General features: G+C 51.3%; 1 protein-coding gene across 1 annotated transcript in view; it reads left to right on the top strand.

Annotated features, from left to right (window-relative positions):
* Window positions 1–726: 726 nt before the first annotated feature.
* tkfc (triokinase/FMN cyclase) overlaps window positions 727–17,031 on the top strand; it is a 25,024-nt gene continuing 8,719 nt past the window's right edge. The window contains 14 exon segments of the mRNA XM_064958123.1: window positions 727–1,156; window positions 1,829–2,018; window positions 2,691–2,983; window positions 3,178–3,256; window positions 3,368–3,457; window positions 5,423–5,457; window positions 5,664–5,748; window positions 7,779–7,868; window positions 8,028–8,144; window positions 9,883–9,996; window positions 12,612–12,664; window positions 12,666–12,692; window positions 12,694–12,720; window positions 12,723–12,753. Coding sequence (XP_064814195.1) covers window positions 1,151–1,156; window positions 1,829–2,018; window positions 2,691–2,983; window positions 3,178–3,256; window positions 3,368–3,457; window positions 5,423–5,457; window positions 5,664–5,748; window positions 7,779–7,868; window positions 8,028–8,144; window positions 9,883–9,996; window positions 12,612–12,664; window positions 12,666–12,692; window positions 12,694–12,720; window positions 12,723–12,753 — 1,237 coding nt within the window. The 5' untranslated portion in view covers window positions 727–1,150.

The raw sequence follows: 17,031 nt of genomic DNA, 5'->3' as shown, positions 1-17,031 counted from the left end.
GGCTCTTTTTACCGACTCGGATCTTTTCGACTCGTTCGGTCAAAATACGGAATCGTTCGACTCTCCGGAGGTGCTGAGCCGGAGGAGCGTGTAGGACAGGCTATCAGTCCTGCTGTAGGCTGGGAGTCATTGCGCAACGTTGCCTCTTAGCAGGTCAAACGAACGACTAAAATGAACGAGCGGCGATTCATGACTCCCGAGTCAGTAAAGAGAGTCGTTGAAATAGAATGAATCGTTTTCGAAATGCACATCGGGGAGCGTGGTGACACAGAGGTGTCACTGTTTGTCTTTGCTGTTAGGATATATCAGTTATCCTGTCAGAGCTGCAGAATCCACTGCGCTGTTTCCGGCGCCAGGATTATGGCCATGTCGCATCAGTGTGTAGGAGGGCATGGGATTTCTCCATGTGTAACTCTGTGTTGTCTGTTCACACTGCTTTACTTTATCTTGGCCACGTCGCAGTTACAAATGAGAACTTGTTCTCAACTAGCTTACCTGGTTTGGTTAAATAAAGGTGAAATAAAAAAATAAAACAGTTGGATTGGGTATTTTATATGTCCCTTTTTCCCATTTTGTATCACAAAGTATAATAGTTTTATATTATAGTCCAGTTGAGGGCGATGATGCGAATTATAGGATGCCATCCGCAGGTTAAACCCCACCGAAGAAGAACTGCGCATCACCAGCGCATATATTTCACCGGATGTATAAATGTGAAGCATCCGTTTGGGGTTTCCACGGTAGTGAGAGGAAGCGCAGTGTCCGGCAGTGGGAGAAGATGGAACGATATGGATTTCGGCCTACATTTTGCACATTTTCTCATCGATGAAACATTTGATATCAATACAATGTTCTGTTCCAAAAAACTAGAATATGTTACGAACAAAGTGGAATACGTTTTGTACATTTTACCCTTTAAAATATTTTCAGAAGGAGTGCAGAGAGTAGGCGTTCCCTAACTGAAATATGCAAATATATCTGCTACGCGCCAATAGAATCGCTCTAGCTCGGGCTTGGCTCTGCCCACAATGACTCATTTGTTCCTGTTTGAAACGACAGGCAGGTGGTCTACCTTGGTCTAGTTATAATATCTGTGTCACTGGCGTGAGGTTCAACGTGCAAAGCGTCAGAAGAAAACAACAGCAGAAGCATGAAGGTAAGATAACTGCAAGACAACTATTAAATAAACATCTCTAGACCCAATTAAAACGTAGACATGAATGGCCTGTTTCAATGCAAAGTCACGGAATGCTGTAAATACATTGTCTTGGGATGCTTTTGAACAGAGTAGCCTGCAGAATGGTGAGCCGTTCATGATTGCATGGCAGACTCAGGTTCAAGCCAAGGAACATAGTCCATTTATTGCCATTAGTGTCTTCAATCTTTGGCCTCTTGTTTTGTACAGTATTACATGATCTGGGTCAGTGTTGTAGTCTGTGTCAGTGTTGTAGTCTGGTCAGTGTTGTAGTCTGGTACAGGGTCAGTGTTGTAGTCTGCTACAGGGTCAGTGTTGTAGTCTGTTACAGGGTCAGTGTTGTAGTATGTTACAGGGTCAGTGTTGTAGTCTGGTCAGTGTTGTAGTATGTTACAGGGTCAGTGTTGTAGTCTGGTCAGTGTTGTAGTATGTTACAGGGTCAGTGTTGTAGTCTGGTCAGTGTTGTAGCCTCTGATGGTTACAGGCTTTGGGCCTTACATCTCTCCTCTTCCTACATCTCTCCTCTTCCTACGTCTCTCCTCTTCCTACGTCTCTCCTCTCCCTACGTCTCTCCTCTCCCTACGTCTCTCCTCTCCCTACGTCTCTCCTCTCCCTACGTCTCTCCTCTCCCAGCCCCAACAGAAGTTGTTAAACTCAGTAGACCGCTGTGTAGACGAGGCCCTGGAAGGCATTGTCTCTAGCTCTGGATGTCTCTCTCTGCTGAGGGGCCACAGGGTCGTGGTCAGGGCTGATCTGGAGGCCCTCAAGGGCCGGGTGGCCTTGCTGTCTGGAGGGGGGTCTGGACACGAGCCAGCACACGCAGGTAGGACACTCGTATACCTGTATAGACACATTCAGACACCAATGTTGTAAATCCAGGGGACCCTGACTGGGACTCGAACCTGAGTCCAGCGACTGTCAACCCAACCGTTCTTGATGAGGTCTCGAGGTGTTGGTTTGTATGCACACACACAGTCCCTCTCTGCTGAAGGGCCACATGGTGATGGTCAGGGCTGGCCTGGAGGTCCTCAGGGGATGAGTGGCCCTGCTCTCTAGAGGGCAGACACAAGTACTCTCTCTCTGTCTCTGTCTCTGATCCACCACCCCCTCTCTCCTTGTCTCTCCCTTCCCTTCTCACTCTCTCTTCCTCTCTCTCTGCCTCTCTCACCCCGTCGATCCCTTCACTTCTCCCACTCTTCTTCCTCCTCCTCCCCTCTCTCTCCCCTTCTCCCTCCCTCCCCTTCTCCCTCTCTTCTCTCTCCCCGTCTCCCCCCCCCTCCCCTCTCCCCTCTCTCCCCGTCTCCCCCTCCCTCTCTCCCCCTCTCCCTCCCCTCTCCCTCTCTCTCTCCCCTCTCCCCTTCTCTCCCCCCGTCTCTCCCTACCCTTCTCCCTCTCTCTCCCCCGTCTCCCTCCCCCTCTCCCTCTTCTTCCTCCTCCTCCCTCCCTCTCTCTCCCCGTCTCTCCCTCCCCCTCCCTCCCTCCCCCCCCCCCCCAGGGTACATAGGTAGCGGTATGCTATCAGCAGCAGTTGCAGGTGGTGTCTTTGCCTCCCCTCCCCCGGCCAGTGTTCTCGCGGCCATTTTGTGTCTACGCGACGCGGGTGTGTCGGGAGTTCTACTCATCGTTAAGAACTACACCGGCGACCGCCTCAACTTCGGCCTCGCTGCGGAACAGGCCCGTAACCGCGGCGTCCCAGTCGAAATGGTGATTGTCGCCGACGACTGTGCTTTTGATCAACCCAGTAAGGCGGGGAGGAGGGGCCTGTGTGGGACGGTGTTCGTTCACAAGGTAATGGACAATAGAGCCGTGTTTCATCTCTTTTTGACCGTGTTATAAATGACAGAAGTATAGCGTTTTTATGTTTAGATATATAGGATTTTCAACACTGACTTCAACTTTAACCCCGATCGATCATCTAGGACTGTTTTGATGTTAACACGTCGTATAAAAGAAAGTAATTGATCTCTTTCCCTCTCGCTCAGCTTGCTGGGGCTCTGGCTGAAGAAGGTTGTCCATTGGACGAGATTGTCTCCAAGGTGACAGAGGCAGTGAAGGGCATTGGTGAGATCTACACACACTCACAACCTTTTTAGCCAGTCAGCTTTTCTCTTATCTGTATCTGTCAGTTTATACTCCTCTAGTGTTTTCAGAGATTGTATGTTTCTACTGTAGGTACTCTGGGGGTCAGCTTGTCTCCCTGCAGTGTTCCAGGCTGTCTGCCCTCCTTTGACCTGCCTGCTGGAGAGATGGAGCTGGGACTGGGTGAGAGAGAGGGAGGGAGGGAGAGAGGGGGAGAGAGAGAGCTGGGACTAGGTGAGAGAGGGAGCAGGGACTAGGTGAGAGAGAGGGAGGGAGAGAGAGAGCTGGGACTAGGTGAGAGAGAGGGAGGGAGAGAGACAGCTGGGACTAGGTGAGAGAGAGAGAGGGAGGGAGAGAGAGAGGGAGGGAGAGAGACAGCTGGGACTAGGTGAGAGAGAGGGAGGGAGGGAGAGAGAGAGGGAGGGAGAGAGAGAGGGAGGGAGAGAGACAGCTGGGACTAGGTGAGAGAGAGGGAGGGAGGGAGAGAGAGAGGGAGGGAGAGAGACAGCTGGGACTAGGTGAGAGAGAGGGAGGGAGGGAGAGAGAGAGAGGGAGGGAGAGAGACAGCTGGGACTAGGTGAGAGAGAGGGAGGGAGGGAGAGAGAGAGGGAGGGAGAGAGAGAGAGCTGGGACTAGGTGAGAGAGAGGGAGGGAGGGAGAGAGAGAGGGAGGGAGAGCTGGGACCTGGGACTAGGTGAGAGAGAGGGAGGGAGGAGAGAGGGGGAGGGGGAGAGAGACAGCTGGGACTAGGTGAGAGAGAGAGGGAGAGAGGGAGAGGAGGGAGAGAGAGACAGCTGGGACTAGAGGGGAGGGAGAGAGAGAGGGGGAGGGAGAGAGAGAGGTGAGAGAGAGAGGGAGAGACAGCTGGGACTAGGTGAGAGAGAGGGGAGGGAGGGAGAGAGAGCTGGGACTAGGAGAGAGAGGGAGAGAGAGCTGGGACTAGGTGAGAGAGAGGGAGGGAGGAGAGAGCTGGGACTAGGTGAGAGAGGAGGAGGGAGGGAGAGAGAGAGCTGGGACTAGGTGAGAGGGAGGGAGGGAGGGGGGAGAGCTGGGACTAGGTGAGAGAGAGGGAGGGAGAGAGAGAGCTGGGACTAGGTGAGAGAGAGGGAGGGAGGGAGGGAGAGAGAGCTGGGACTAGGTGAGAGAGAGGGAGGGAGAGAGCTGGGACTAGGTGAGAGAGAGGGAGGGAGAGAGAGAGCTGGGACTAGGTGAGAGAGAGAGAGCTGGGACTAGGTGAGAGAGAGGGAGGGAGAGAGAGCTGGGACTAGGTGAGAGAGAGGGAGGGAGAGAGAGAGCTGGGACTAGGTGAGAGAGAGGGAGGGAGGGGGAGAGCTGGGACTAGGTGAGAGAGAGGGAGGGAGAGAGAGAGCTGGGACTAGGTGAGAGGGAGGGAGGGAGGGGGAGAGCTGGGACTAGGTGAGAGAGAGGGAGGGAGGGAGAGCTGGGACTAGGTGAGAGAGGGAGGGAGGGGGGGAGAGCTGGGACTAGGTGAGAGGGAGGGAGGGAGGGGGGGAGAGCTGGGACTAGGTGAGAGAGAGGGAGGGAGAGAGAGAGCTGGGACTAGGTGAGAGAGGGAGGGAGGGGGGAGAGCTGGGACTAGGTGAGAGAGGAGAGAGAGCTGGGACTAGGTGAGAGAGGGAGAGCTGGGACTAGGTGAGAGAGAGGGGAGGGAGGGGGAGACTAGGTGAGAGCTGGGACTAGGTGAGAGGGAGGGAGGGAGAGAGCTGGGACTAGGTGAGAGAGAGGGAGGGAGGGGGAGAGCTGGGACTAGGTGAGAGAGGGAGGGAGGGAGGGGACTAGGTGAGAGAGGGAGGGAGGGGGAGAGCTGGGACTAGGTGAGAGGGAGGGAGGGAGGGAGAGAGCTGGGACTAGGTGAGAGAGGGAGGGAGGGGGAGAGCTGGGACTAGGTGAGAGAGAGAGGGATAAGAGAGGGAGAGAGAGAGAGAGCTGGGACTCAGCTGGGATGTTTGGAATCTAGGTGAGAGGGGGAGGGAGGGGGAGAGCTGGGACTAGGTGAGAGGGAGGGAGGGAGGGAGGGGGAGAGCTAACTTCTATGGGGGAGAGAACTAGGTGAGAGGGAGGGAGGGAGGGGGCGTGAGCTGGGAGCAGTTAGTAATTTAGATCATGTTGTTTTTTGTTTTTCCTCAGGTATCCATGGTGAGCCTGGCATTAAGAGGTCAAAGGTCAGTGTAATAAAGTTAGGTTACAGTGTAGGCAGTGTGTTCCACATGGTCAAAAGTAGTGCACTGTTTTATTTACCCTCTATTTACCCTTTATTTACCTCTATTCAACCCTTATTTAACCTCTATTCAACCTCTATTCAACTCTATTCAACCCTTATTTAACCTCTATTCAACGTTGTTGGTTTGCCATGATGGATCTCTTTTAGGTGACCTCGGCGGATGAGGTGGTGAAGACCATGGTAGACCATATGACCAACCCTGTCAGCCAATCACATCTGTCGCTGAAGTCAGGTACAAGGACCACCGCATTTAATCAGTGCAAAGTTCAACCGTGTCCCCCTCCTCCTTTAAACCGTGTCCCCCCCTCCTCCTTTAAACCGTGTCCCCCTCCTCCTTTAAACCGTGTCCCCCCTCCTCCTTTAAACCGTGTCCCCCTCCTCCTTTAAACCGTGTCCCCCTCCTCCTTTAAACTGTGTCCCCCTCCTCCTTTAAACCGTGTCCCCCTCCTCCTTTAAACCGTGTCCCCCCTCCTCCTTTAAACCGTGTCCCCCCCCTCCTTTAAACCGTGTCCCCCCTCCTTTTAAACCGTGTCCCCCCCTCCTTTAAACCGTGTCCCCCCTCCTCCTTTAAACCGTGTCCCCCTCCTCCTTTAAACCGTGTCCCCCCTCCTCCTTTAAACAGTGTCCCCCCTCCTCCTTTAAACAGTGTCCCCCCTCCTCCTTTAAACAGTGTCCCCCTCCTCCTTTAAACCGTGTCCCCCCTCCTCCTTTAAACCGTGTCCCCCCTCCTCCTTTAAACCGTGTCCCCCCTCCTCCTTTAAACCGTGTCCCCCCCTCCTTTAAACAGTGTCCCCCTCCTCCTTTAAACCGTGTCCCCCCTCCTCCTTTAAACAGTGTCCCCCTCCTCCTTTAAACAGTGTCCCCCCTCCTCCTTTAAACAGTGTCCCCCTCCTCCTTTAAACCGGGTGTCCCCCCTCCTCCTTTAAACCGTGTCCCCCTCCCTCCTTTAAACCGTGTCCCCCTCCCTCCTTTAAACCGTGTCCCCCTCCTCCTTTAAACCGTGTCCCCCTCCCTCCTTTAAACCGTGTCCCCCTCCCTCCTTTAAACCGTGTCCCCCTCCCTCCTTTAAACCGTGTCCCCCCCTCCTCCTTTAAACCGTGTCCCCCCGCGCCCCCCTCCTCCTTTAAACCGTGTCCCCCCTCCTCCTCCTTTAAACCGTGTCCCCCCTCCTCCTTTAAACCGTGTCCCCCCTCCTCCTTTAAACCGTGTCCCCCCCTCCTTTAAACCGTGTCCCCCCTCCTCCTTTAAACCGTGTCCCCCCTCCTCCTTTAAACCGTGTCCCCCCTCCTCCTTTAAACCGTGTCCCCCTCCTCCCCGTGTCCCCCTCCTCCTTTAAACAGTGTCCCCCCTCCTCCTTTAAACAGTGTCCCCCCTCCTCCTTTAAACAGTGTCCCCCCCCTCCTCCTTTAAACAGTGTCCCCCCTCCTCCTTTAAACAGTGTCCCCCCTCCTTTAAACCGTCCCCCCTTTAAACAGTGTCCCCCCCCCTCCTTTAAACCGTGTCCCCCCCTTTAAACCTCCTCCCTTTTAAACCGTGTCCCCCCTCCTCCTTTAAACCGTGTCCCCCCTCCTCCTTTAAACCGTGCCCCCCCTCCTCCGTGTCCCCCCTTTTAAACCGCGTCCCCCTCCTCCTTTAAACCGTGTCCCCCTCCTTTAAACCGCGTCCCCCTCCTTTTAAACCGCGTCCCCCCTCCTCCTTTAAACCGCGTCCCCCCCTCCTCCTTTAAACCGCGCCCCCCCACCTCCTTTAAACCGCGCACCCCCTCCTCCTTTAAACCGCGCCCCCCCTCCTCCTTTAAACCGCGCCCCCCCCTCCTCCTTTAAACCGCGCCCCCCTCCTCCTTTAAACCGCGCCCCTCCTCCTTTAAACCGCGCCCCCTCCTTTAAACCGCGCCCCCCCTCCTCCTTTAAACCGCGCCCCCCCCTCCTCCTTTAAACCGCGCCCCCCTCCTCCTTTAAACCGCGTCCCCCCTCCTCCTTTAAACCGCGCCCCCCTCCTCCTTTAAACCGCGCCCCCCTCCTCCTTTAAACCGCGTCCCCCTCCTCCTTTAAACCGCGTCCCCCCTCCTCCTTTAAACCGCGTCCCCCTCCTCCTTTAAACCGCGTCCCCCCCTCCTCCTTTAAACCGCGTCCCCCCGCGCCCCCCCTCCTCCTTTAAACCGCGCCCCCCTCCTCCTTTAAACCGCGCCCCCCTCCTCCTTTAAACCGTGTGCCCCCCCTCCTACTTCGTCCTCCTAACCGTCTCTCTCTCTCTCTGGTACAGGTGACAGTGTGGTTCTGTGTGTCAACAACCTTGGAGCTCTGTCTTGTCTAGAGATATCTGTTGTTACGAGATCTGCTATACGCTACCTGGGTAAGACTCATGGCTCATTGCCTAACTGTTATCGTGAATAACAATGATACAATAATATTGTATTTTATTGCGTTATGAAAAGCTAATTGTTAAGTTACCTTGTTTACATTCTCTGTGGAATCTCTTTTTCTTTTTTTGTTGTTGTGGCCATGGTTACAGAGGGTCGTGGGGTGCGGGTGGCCCGGGTGATGTCGGGGTCATTTATGACATCACTGGAGATGGCGGGAGTGTCTCTGTCAATGATGAGAGCAGACCAGGAGCTACTCCGACTGTTTGGTGAGAACAAAGTCACCTTGTCGCACTGGTGGGTTGAGAACACAGTCACCTTGTCGCACTGGTGGGTTGAGAACACAGTCACCTTGTCACACTGGTTGGTTGAGAACACAGTCACCTTGTCGCACTGGTGGGTTGAGAACACAGTCACCTTGTCACACTGGTGGGTTGAGAACACAGTCACCTTGTCACACTGGTGGGTTGAGAACAAAGTCACCTTGTCACACTGGTGGGTTGAGAACAAAGTCACCTTGTCACACTGGTGGGTTGAGAACACAGTCACCTTGTCACACTGGTGGGTTGAGAACACAGTCACCTTGTCACACTGGTGGGTTGAGAACACAGTCACCTTGTCACACTGGTGGGTTGAGAACAAAGTCACCTTGTCACACTGGTGGGTTGAGAACAAAGTCACCTTGTCACACTGGTTGGTTGAGAACACAGTCACCTTGTCACACTGGTTGGTTGAGAACACAGTCACCTTGTCACACTGGTGGGTTGAGAACACAGTCACCTTGTCACACTGGTGGGTTGAGAACACAGTCACCTGGTTGAGAACAGTCACTCCCGATCACACACACACACACACACAAACCTATCAGCATGTAACACTGGCTTGTCGTTTCCCTCCCTCCCCATCTGTCTCACTGGTCCATCTGAGAACACCCTCCCCATTGTCTCACTGGTGGGTTGAGAACACAGTCTCCTCCCTCCACTGGTTGGTTACCCTCCCTACTCAGTCCCTTGTCACACTGGTCTCCCTCCCTCCTTGTCACCCTCCCTCCCTCCCTCCACTGGTGGGTTGAGAACCAGTCCCTTCTCACACTGGTGGGTTCCCTCCCTTGTCACACTCTGGGTTGAGAACCAGTCCCTATCTCTCACTCTCTTCCTCCCTCCCTATCTCTCTCCCTCCCTTTGGTCTCCCACAGTCCCTATCTCTCTCCCCCCACATCACCTTGTCCCCTCCCCATCTCAGTCCCCTCCCCATCTCCCTCCCTCCCTCCCCATCTCACACTGGTTCCCTCCCCATCTCAGTCACCTCCCTCCCACATCTCTTCCCTCCCTCCCCATCTCTCTCCCTCCCTCCCCATCTCTCTCCTCCCTCCCCACCTTGTCACACTCCCTCCCCATCTCTCACAGTCACCTTGTCCACTGGTTGGTCCACCCCATCTCTCTCCTCCCTCCCCAACAAAGTCACCTCCCTCCCCATCTCTTGAGAACACAGTCCCTCCCCATCTCTCAAAGTCCCTCCCTCCCCATCTGGGTCTCCCTCCCTCACCCACACTGGTGGGTCCCAAAGTCCCCATCTGTCACCCTCCCTCCCCATTGTCACACTCCCTCCCCATCACCTTGTCCACTCCCTCCCCATCACCTCTCCCACCTCCCCATCACACACCCTCCCACACAAACCTATCCCATGTAACACTCCCCATCTCTCTCCCTCCCTCCCCATCTCTCTCCCTCCATCTCTCTCCCTCCCTCCCCATCTCTCTCCCTCCCTCCCCCCATCTCTCTCCCTCTCCATCTCCCCCCCCCATCTCTCTCCCTCCCCATCTCTTCCCTCCATCTCTCTCCCTCCATCTCTCTCCCTCCCTCCCCCCCATCTCTCTCCCTCCCTCCCCCTCTCTCCCTCCCGCCCCTCCCCATCTCTCTCCCTTCATCTCTCCCCATCTCCTCCCTCCCTCCCCATCTCTCTCCCTCCCTCCTCATCTCTCTCCCTCCCTCCCCATCTCTCTCTCAGATGCCAAGACCACAGCCTCTGCCTGGCCCAACCTCAGTACTGTGTGTATCAGTGGGACGAGTTACATTCTGGACCCTCCAGCGAAAGACATGCAAGAGACCTCGCACACTGAAGGTAGGTTAGGACAACACACACACACACCTGACACCTCACACAGAAGGTAGGTTAGGACAACACACACACTCACCTGACACCTCACACAGAAGGTAGGTTAGGACAACACACACACCTGACACCTCACACAGAAGGTAGGTTTGGACAACACACACCTGACCCCTCACACAGAAGGTAGGTTAGGACAACACACACACTCACCTGACACCTCACACAGAAGGTACGGTTAGGACAACACACACACTCACCTGACACCTCACACAGAAGGTAGGATAGGACAACACACACCTGACCCACCTCACACAGAAGGTAGGTTTGGACAACACACACCTGACCCCCTCACACAGAAGGTAGGTTAGGACAACACACACACTCACCTGACACCTCACACAGAAGGTAGGTTAGGACAACACACACACTCACCTGACACCTCACACAGAAGGTAGGTTAGGACAACACACACACTCACCTGACACCTCTTGACACAGAAGGTAGCTAGGGGCCAACAGTCTCACCTGACACCTCACACAGAAGGTAGGTTAGGACAACACACACACTCACCTGACACCTCACACCTGAAGGTAGCTTAGTGGGACAACAGTCTTGAGGTCCTGCACCTACCTGAAGGTAGCTCAGTGGGCAACAGTCTTGAGGTCATGCAGATACCTGGGTTTAGCTCAGTAGGACAACAGTCTTGAGGTCCTGCAGGATACCTGGGTTTAGCTCAGAAGGTAACAGTTTGAGGTCATGCAGGATACCTGGGTTTAGCTCAGTGGGACAACAGTCTTGAGGTCCTGCAGGATACCTGGGTTTAGCTCAGTGGGCCAACAGTCTTGAGGTCATGCAGGATACCTGGGTTTAGCTCAGTGGGCCAACAGTCTTGAGGTCATGCAGGATACCTGGGTTTAGCTCAGTGGGCCAACAGTCTTGAGGTCATGCAGGATACCTGGGTTTAGCTCAGTGGGCCAACAGTCTTGAGGTCATGCAGGATACCTGGGTTTAGCTCAGTGGGCCAACAGTCTTGAGGTCATGCAGGATACCTGGGTTTAGCTCAGTGGGCCAACAGTCTTGAGGTCATGCAGGATACCTGGGTTTAGCTCAGTGGGCCAACAGTCTTGAGGTCATGCAGGATACCTGGGTTTAGCTCAGTGGGCCAACAGTCTTGAGGTCATGCAGGACACCTGGGATCCAATCCAGTCAGTCATATGGGCCAACAGTTTTGAAATGTCATTTTTGATCAGGACACCTGGGAATTTTTCTGTGTGTCAGCCTCAGTGATGTGATGAGGAAGGCCAACAGTCTTGAAGAGTCATGCAGGACACCTGGGACGGAGATTGAGGTCATGGAACACTCATGCTCAGTGGGCCAACAGTCTTGAGATCATGCAGGAACACCTTTGGTTTGAGCGCAGGGACAGGCCAACAGTCTTGAGGTCATGCAGGATACCTGGGTTTTTCAGCCGCAGTGGGCAGGTTATTAAAAACAACAGTCTTGAGGTCATGCAGGATAGCAACATAGGACAAGCAAGACGTGGGACAGACAGTCTTGAGGTCATGCAGGATACCTGGGTTTAGCTCAGTGGGACAACAGTCTTGAGGTCATGCAGGATACCTGGGTTAGCTCAGTGGGACAACAGTCTTGAGGTCCTGCAGGATACCTGGGTCTAGCTCAGTGGGCAACAACAGTCTTGAGGTCCTGCAGGAGCACCTAGGGTCTAGCTCAGTGGGCCAGACAGTCTTGAGGTCCTGCAGAGCACCATAGGACAAGCAAGACGTAGTGGGACAACAGAGCAACAGGTCACAAGCAGATAGCATACAGACAGAGCAACATAGGACAAGCAAGACGTCATACAGACAGAGCAACATAGGACAAGCAAGACGTAGCATACAGACAGAGCAACATAGGACAAGTCAAGACGTCATGCAGGATACAACATAGGACAAGCAAGACGTAGCTCAGTGGGACAACAGTCTTGAGGTCATGCAGGATACCTAGGGTTTAGCTCAGTGGGACAACAGTCTTGAGGTCCTGCAGGATACCTGGGTTTAGCTCAGTGGAGCAACATACAGTCTTGAGGTCATGCAGGACACCTGGGTTAGCTCAGTGGAGCAACAACAGTCTTGAGGTCATGCAGGACACCTGGGTTTAGCTCAGTGGGCCATACAGTCTTAAGGTCATGCAGGACAACTGGACAAGCAAGACGTCATAGACAGAGCAACATAGGACAAGCAAGTCTTGACGTAGGATACCTGGGAGCTCAGTGGGACAACAGTCTTGAGGTCATGCAGGAACCTGGGTTTAGCTCAGTGGGACAACAGTCTTGAGGTCCTGCAGGATACCTGGGTTTAGCTCAGTGGGACAACAGTCTTGAGGTCCTGCAGGATACCTGGGTTTAGCTCAGTGGGCAAAAAGCAACAGTCTTGAGGTCATGCAGGATACCTGGGATCCAGCATCCAGTCAGTCACAAATTGTTCCTTTAGCCGTCTTCATGTTTTTTTAAACAGATACCACCTGAGCTTCTCCCCTGACACATTTGGCTCAGTACATCAGATACCACCTGACTTCTCCCCTGACACATAGACACTGCTGTAAATGAACCATCTTCTGTGTGTCAGGTCCTCTCAGTGATGTGATGAGGAAGGCTCTAGAAGCGGTGTGCTCTTCCACCTCTTCAACGCCAAGAGGAACTAAACTCACCTGGACAGGGCATCCGGGGATGGAGATTCTCCGGAACACATCATGCCCAAGCTGCGAAAGGTGAAGACATTAATTGCATGTAGATACACTATGCAATAGACATCTGTGAACAGTATTCATGGAGCTTGAGTTTGAGTTTACCACCTGGAGCTTTTTACAGGGACAGTGCACATTAATCAACTTTCAGAAAACAGTAGACATCTGGTTTTAGCATCAGATACCACCTGGCTACATTTTCAAGCATCAGATACCCTGGGCAGGATATTAAAAACAATTACAAGATATAGACAATCATTGAGCAGTGAGCACACGCTGAGCAACATACATCTGGACAGTAGCAAGATACACCTGAGCTTACAGCATAGACAGACAGAGCAACATGAGGACACATAGACATCTGGCTCAGTAGCAGACAGACGTATCAGACAGAGAAACATAGAACAAGCAAGATACCACCTGTAGCATACAGACAGAGCAACATAGAACAAGACGTAGCATACAGACAGAGCAACATAGAACAAGCAAGTACATCAGATAGCATACAGACAGAGCAACATAGGACAAGCAAGACGTAGCATCAGACAGAGCAACATAGGACAAGCAAGACGTGAGCATACAGACAGAGCAACATAGGACAAAAAGCAGCAAGACAACAGACATGGAAACCAGCAACACACAGCTCGGGATTATGATCACAAATCTGATTGACCTTTGCCGTGTCTTCATGTTTTTTGTGATCAGATACCACCTGGAGCTTCTCCCCTGACACATAGACATCTGGTTCAGAGGCATCACATTGAGATGCAAACATGAGTCACTGAGTCACTATGTAACCTGGACCGTTACAGTAGTGAATCACTGAGTCACTATCTAACCTGGACCATTACAGTAGTGAGTCACTATGTAACCTGGACCATTACAGTAGTGAGTCACTATGTAACCTGGACCATTACAGTAGTGAGTCACTATGTAACCTGGACCATTACAGTAGTGAGTCACTATGTAACCTGGACCATTACAGTAGTGAGTCACTATGTAACCTGGACCATTACAGTAGTGAGTCACTATGTAACCTGGACCATTACAGTAGTGAGTCACTATGTAACCTGGACCATTACAGTAGTGAGTCACTATGTAACCTGGACCATTACAGTAGTGAGTCACTATGTAACCTGGACCATTACAGTAGTGAGTCACTATGTAACCTGGACCATTACAGTAGTGAGTCACTATGTAACCTGGACCATTACAGTAGTGAGTCACTATCTAACCTGGACCATTACAGTAGTGAGTCACTATCTAACCTGGACCATTACAGTAGTGAGTCACTATGTAACCTGGACCATTACAGTAGTGAGTCACTGAGTCACTATGTAACCTGGACCATTACAGTAGTGAGTCACTATGTAACCTGGACCATTACAGTAGTGAGTCACTATGTAACCTGGACCATTACAGTAGTGAGTCACTATGTAACCTGGACCATTACAGTAGTGAGTCACTATGTAACCTGGACCATTACAGTAGTGAGTCACTGAGTCACTATGTAACCTGGACCATTACAGTAGTGAGTCACTATGTAACCTGGACCATTACAGTAGTGAGTCACTATGTAACCTGGACCATTACAGTCGTGAGTCACTGAGTCACTTTGTAACCTGGACCATTACAGTAGTGAGTCACTATGTAACCTGGACCATTACAGTAGTGAGTCACTATGTAACCTGGACCATTACAGTAGTGAGTCACTATGTAACCTGGACCATTACAGTAGTGAGTCACTATGTAACCTGGACCATTACAGTAGTGAGTCACTATGTAACCTGGACCATTACAGTAGTGAGTCACTATGTAACCTGGACCATTACAGTAGTGAGTCACTATGTAACCTGGACCATTACAGTAGTGAGTCACTATGTAACCTGGACCATTACAGTAGTGAGTCACTATGTAACCTGGACCATTACAGTAGTGAGTCACTATGTAACCTGGACCATTACAGTAGTGAGTTACTATGTAACCTGGACCATTACAGTCGTGAGTCACTGAGTCACTATGTAACCTGGACCATTACAGTAGTGAGTCACTGAGTCACTTTGTAACCTGGACCATTACAGTAGTGAGTCACTATGTAACCTGGACCATTACAGTAGTGAGTCACTATGTAACCTGGACCATTACAGTAGTGAGTCACTGTGTAACCTGGACCATTACAGTAGTGAGTCACTGTGTAACCTGGACCATTACAGTAGTGAGTCACTGTGTAACCTGGACCATTACAGTAGTGAGTCACTGTGTAACCTGGACCATTACAGTAGTGAGTCACTGTGTAACCTGGACCATTACAGTAGTGAGTCACTGTGTAACCTGGACCATTACAGTAGTGAGTCACTGTGTAACCTGGACCATTACAGTAGTGAGTCACTATGTAACCTGGACCATTACAGTAGTGAGTCACTATGTAACCTGGACCATTACAGTAGTGAGTCACTATGTAACCTGGACCATTACAGTAGTGAGTCACTATGTAACCTGGACCATTACAGTAGTGAGTCACTATGTAACCTGGACCATTACAGTAGTGAGTCACTATGTAACCTGGACCATTACAGTAGTGAGTCACTATGTAACCTGGACCATTACAGTAGTGAGTCACTATGTAACCTGGACCATTACAGTAGTGAGTCACTATGTAACCTGGACCATTACAGTAGTGAGTCACTATGTAACCTGGACCATTACAGTAGTGAGTCACTATGTAACCTGGACCATTACAGTAGTGAGTCACTATGTAACCTGGACCATTACAGTCGTGAGTAACTGAGTCACTATGTAACCTGGACCATTACAGTAGTGAGTCACTGAGTCACTATGTAACCTGGACCATTACAGTAGTGAGTCACTATGTAACCTGGACCGTTACAGTAGTGAGTCACTATGTAACCTGGACCGTTACAGTAGTGAGTCACTATGTAACCTGGACCATTACAGTAGTGAGTCACTATGTAACCTGGACCATTACAGTCGTGAGTAACTGAGTCACTATGTAACCTGGACCATTACAGTAGTGAGTCACTGAGTCACTATGTAACCTGGACCGTTACAGTAGTGAGTCACTATGTAACCTGGACCATTACAGTAGTGAGTCACTATGTAACCTGGACCGTTACAGTAGTGAGTCACTATGTAACCTGGACCATTACAGTAGTGAGTCACTGAGTCACTATGTAACCTGGACCATTACAGTAGTGAGTCACTATGTAACCTGGACCGTTACAGTAGTGAGTCACTATGTAACCTGGACCGTTACAGTAGTGAGTCACTGAGTCACTATGTAACCTGGACCGTTACAGTCGTGAGTAACTGAGTCACTATGTAACCTGGACCATTACAGTAGTGAGTCACTTTGTAACCCGGACCGTTACAGTAGTGAGTCACTATGTAACCTGGACCATTACAGTAGTGAGTCACTTTGTAACCTGGACCATTACAGTAGTGAGTCACTATGTAACCTGGACCATTACAGTAGTGAGTCACTATGTAACCTGGACCATTACAGTAGTGAGTCACTATGTACCCTGGACCGTTACAGTCGTGAGTAACTGAGTCACTATGTAACCTGGACCATTACAGTAGTGAGTCACTATGTAACCTGGACCATTACAGTCGTGAGTAACTGAGTCACTATGTAACCTGGACCATTACAGTAGTGAGTAACTGAGTCACTATGTAACCTGGACCATTACAGTAGTGAGTAACTGAGTCACTATGTAACCTGGACCATTACAGTCGTGAGTAACTGAGTCACTATGTAACCTGGACCATTACAGTAGTGAGTTACTATGTAACCTGGACCATTACAGTCGTGAGTAACTGAGTCACTATGTAACCTGGACCATTACAGTAGTGAGTCACTGAGTCACTATGTAACCTGGACCATTACAGTAGTGAGTCACTATGTAACCTGGACCATTACAGTAGTGAGTCACTGAGTCACTATGTAACCTGGACCATTACAGTAGTGAGTCACTATGTAACCTGGACCGTTACAGTAGTGAGTCACTATCTAACCTGGACCATTACAGTAGTGAGTCACTTTGTAACCTGGACCATTACAGTAGTGAGTTACTATGTAACCTGGACCGTTACAGTAGTGAGTCACTATGTAACCTGGACCGTTACAGTAGTGAGTCACTATGTAACCTGGACCGTTACAGTAGTGAGTCACTATGTAACCTGGACCATTACAGTAGTGAGTCACTATGTAACCTGGACCATTACAGTAGTGAGTCACTATGTAACCTGGACCATTACAGTAGTGAGTCACTATGTAACCTG

The sequence above is a fragment of the Oncorhynchus masou genome, unplaced genomic scaffold (genome assembly GCF_036934945.1).
Source record: "Oncorhynchus masou masou isolate Uvic2021 unplaced genomic scaffold, UVic_Omas_1.1 unplaced_scaffold_1136, whole genome shotgun sequence".
Taxonomy (NCBI): Eukaryota; Metazoa; Chordata; class Actinopteri; order Salmoniformes; family Salmonidae; genus Oncorhynchus; species Oncorhynchus masou.
This window is presented reverse-complemented; position numbering and strand designations above follow the sequence as displayed.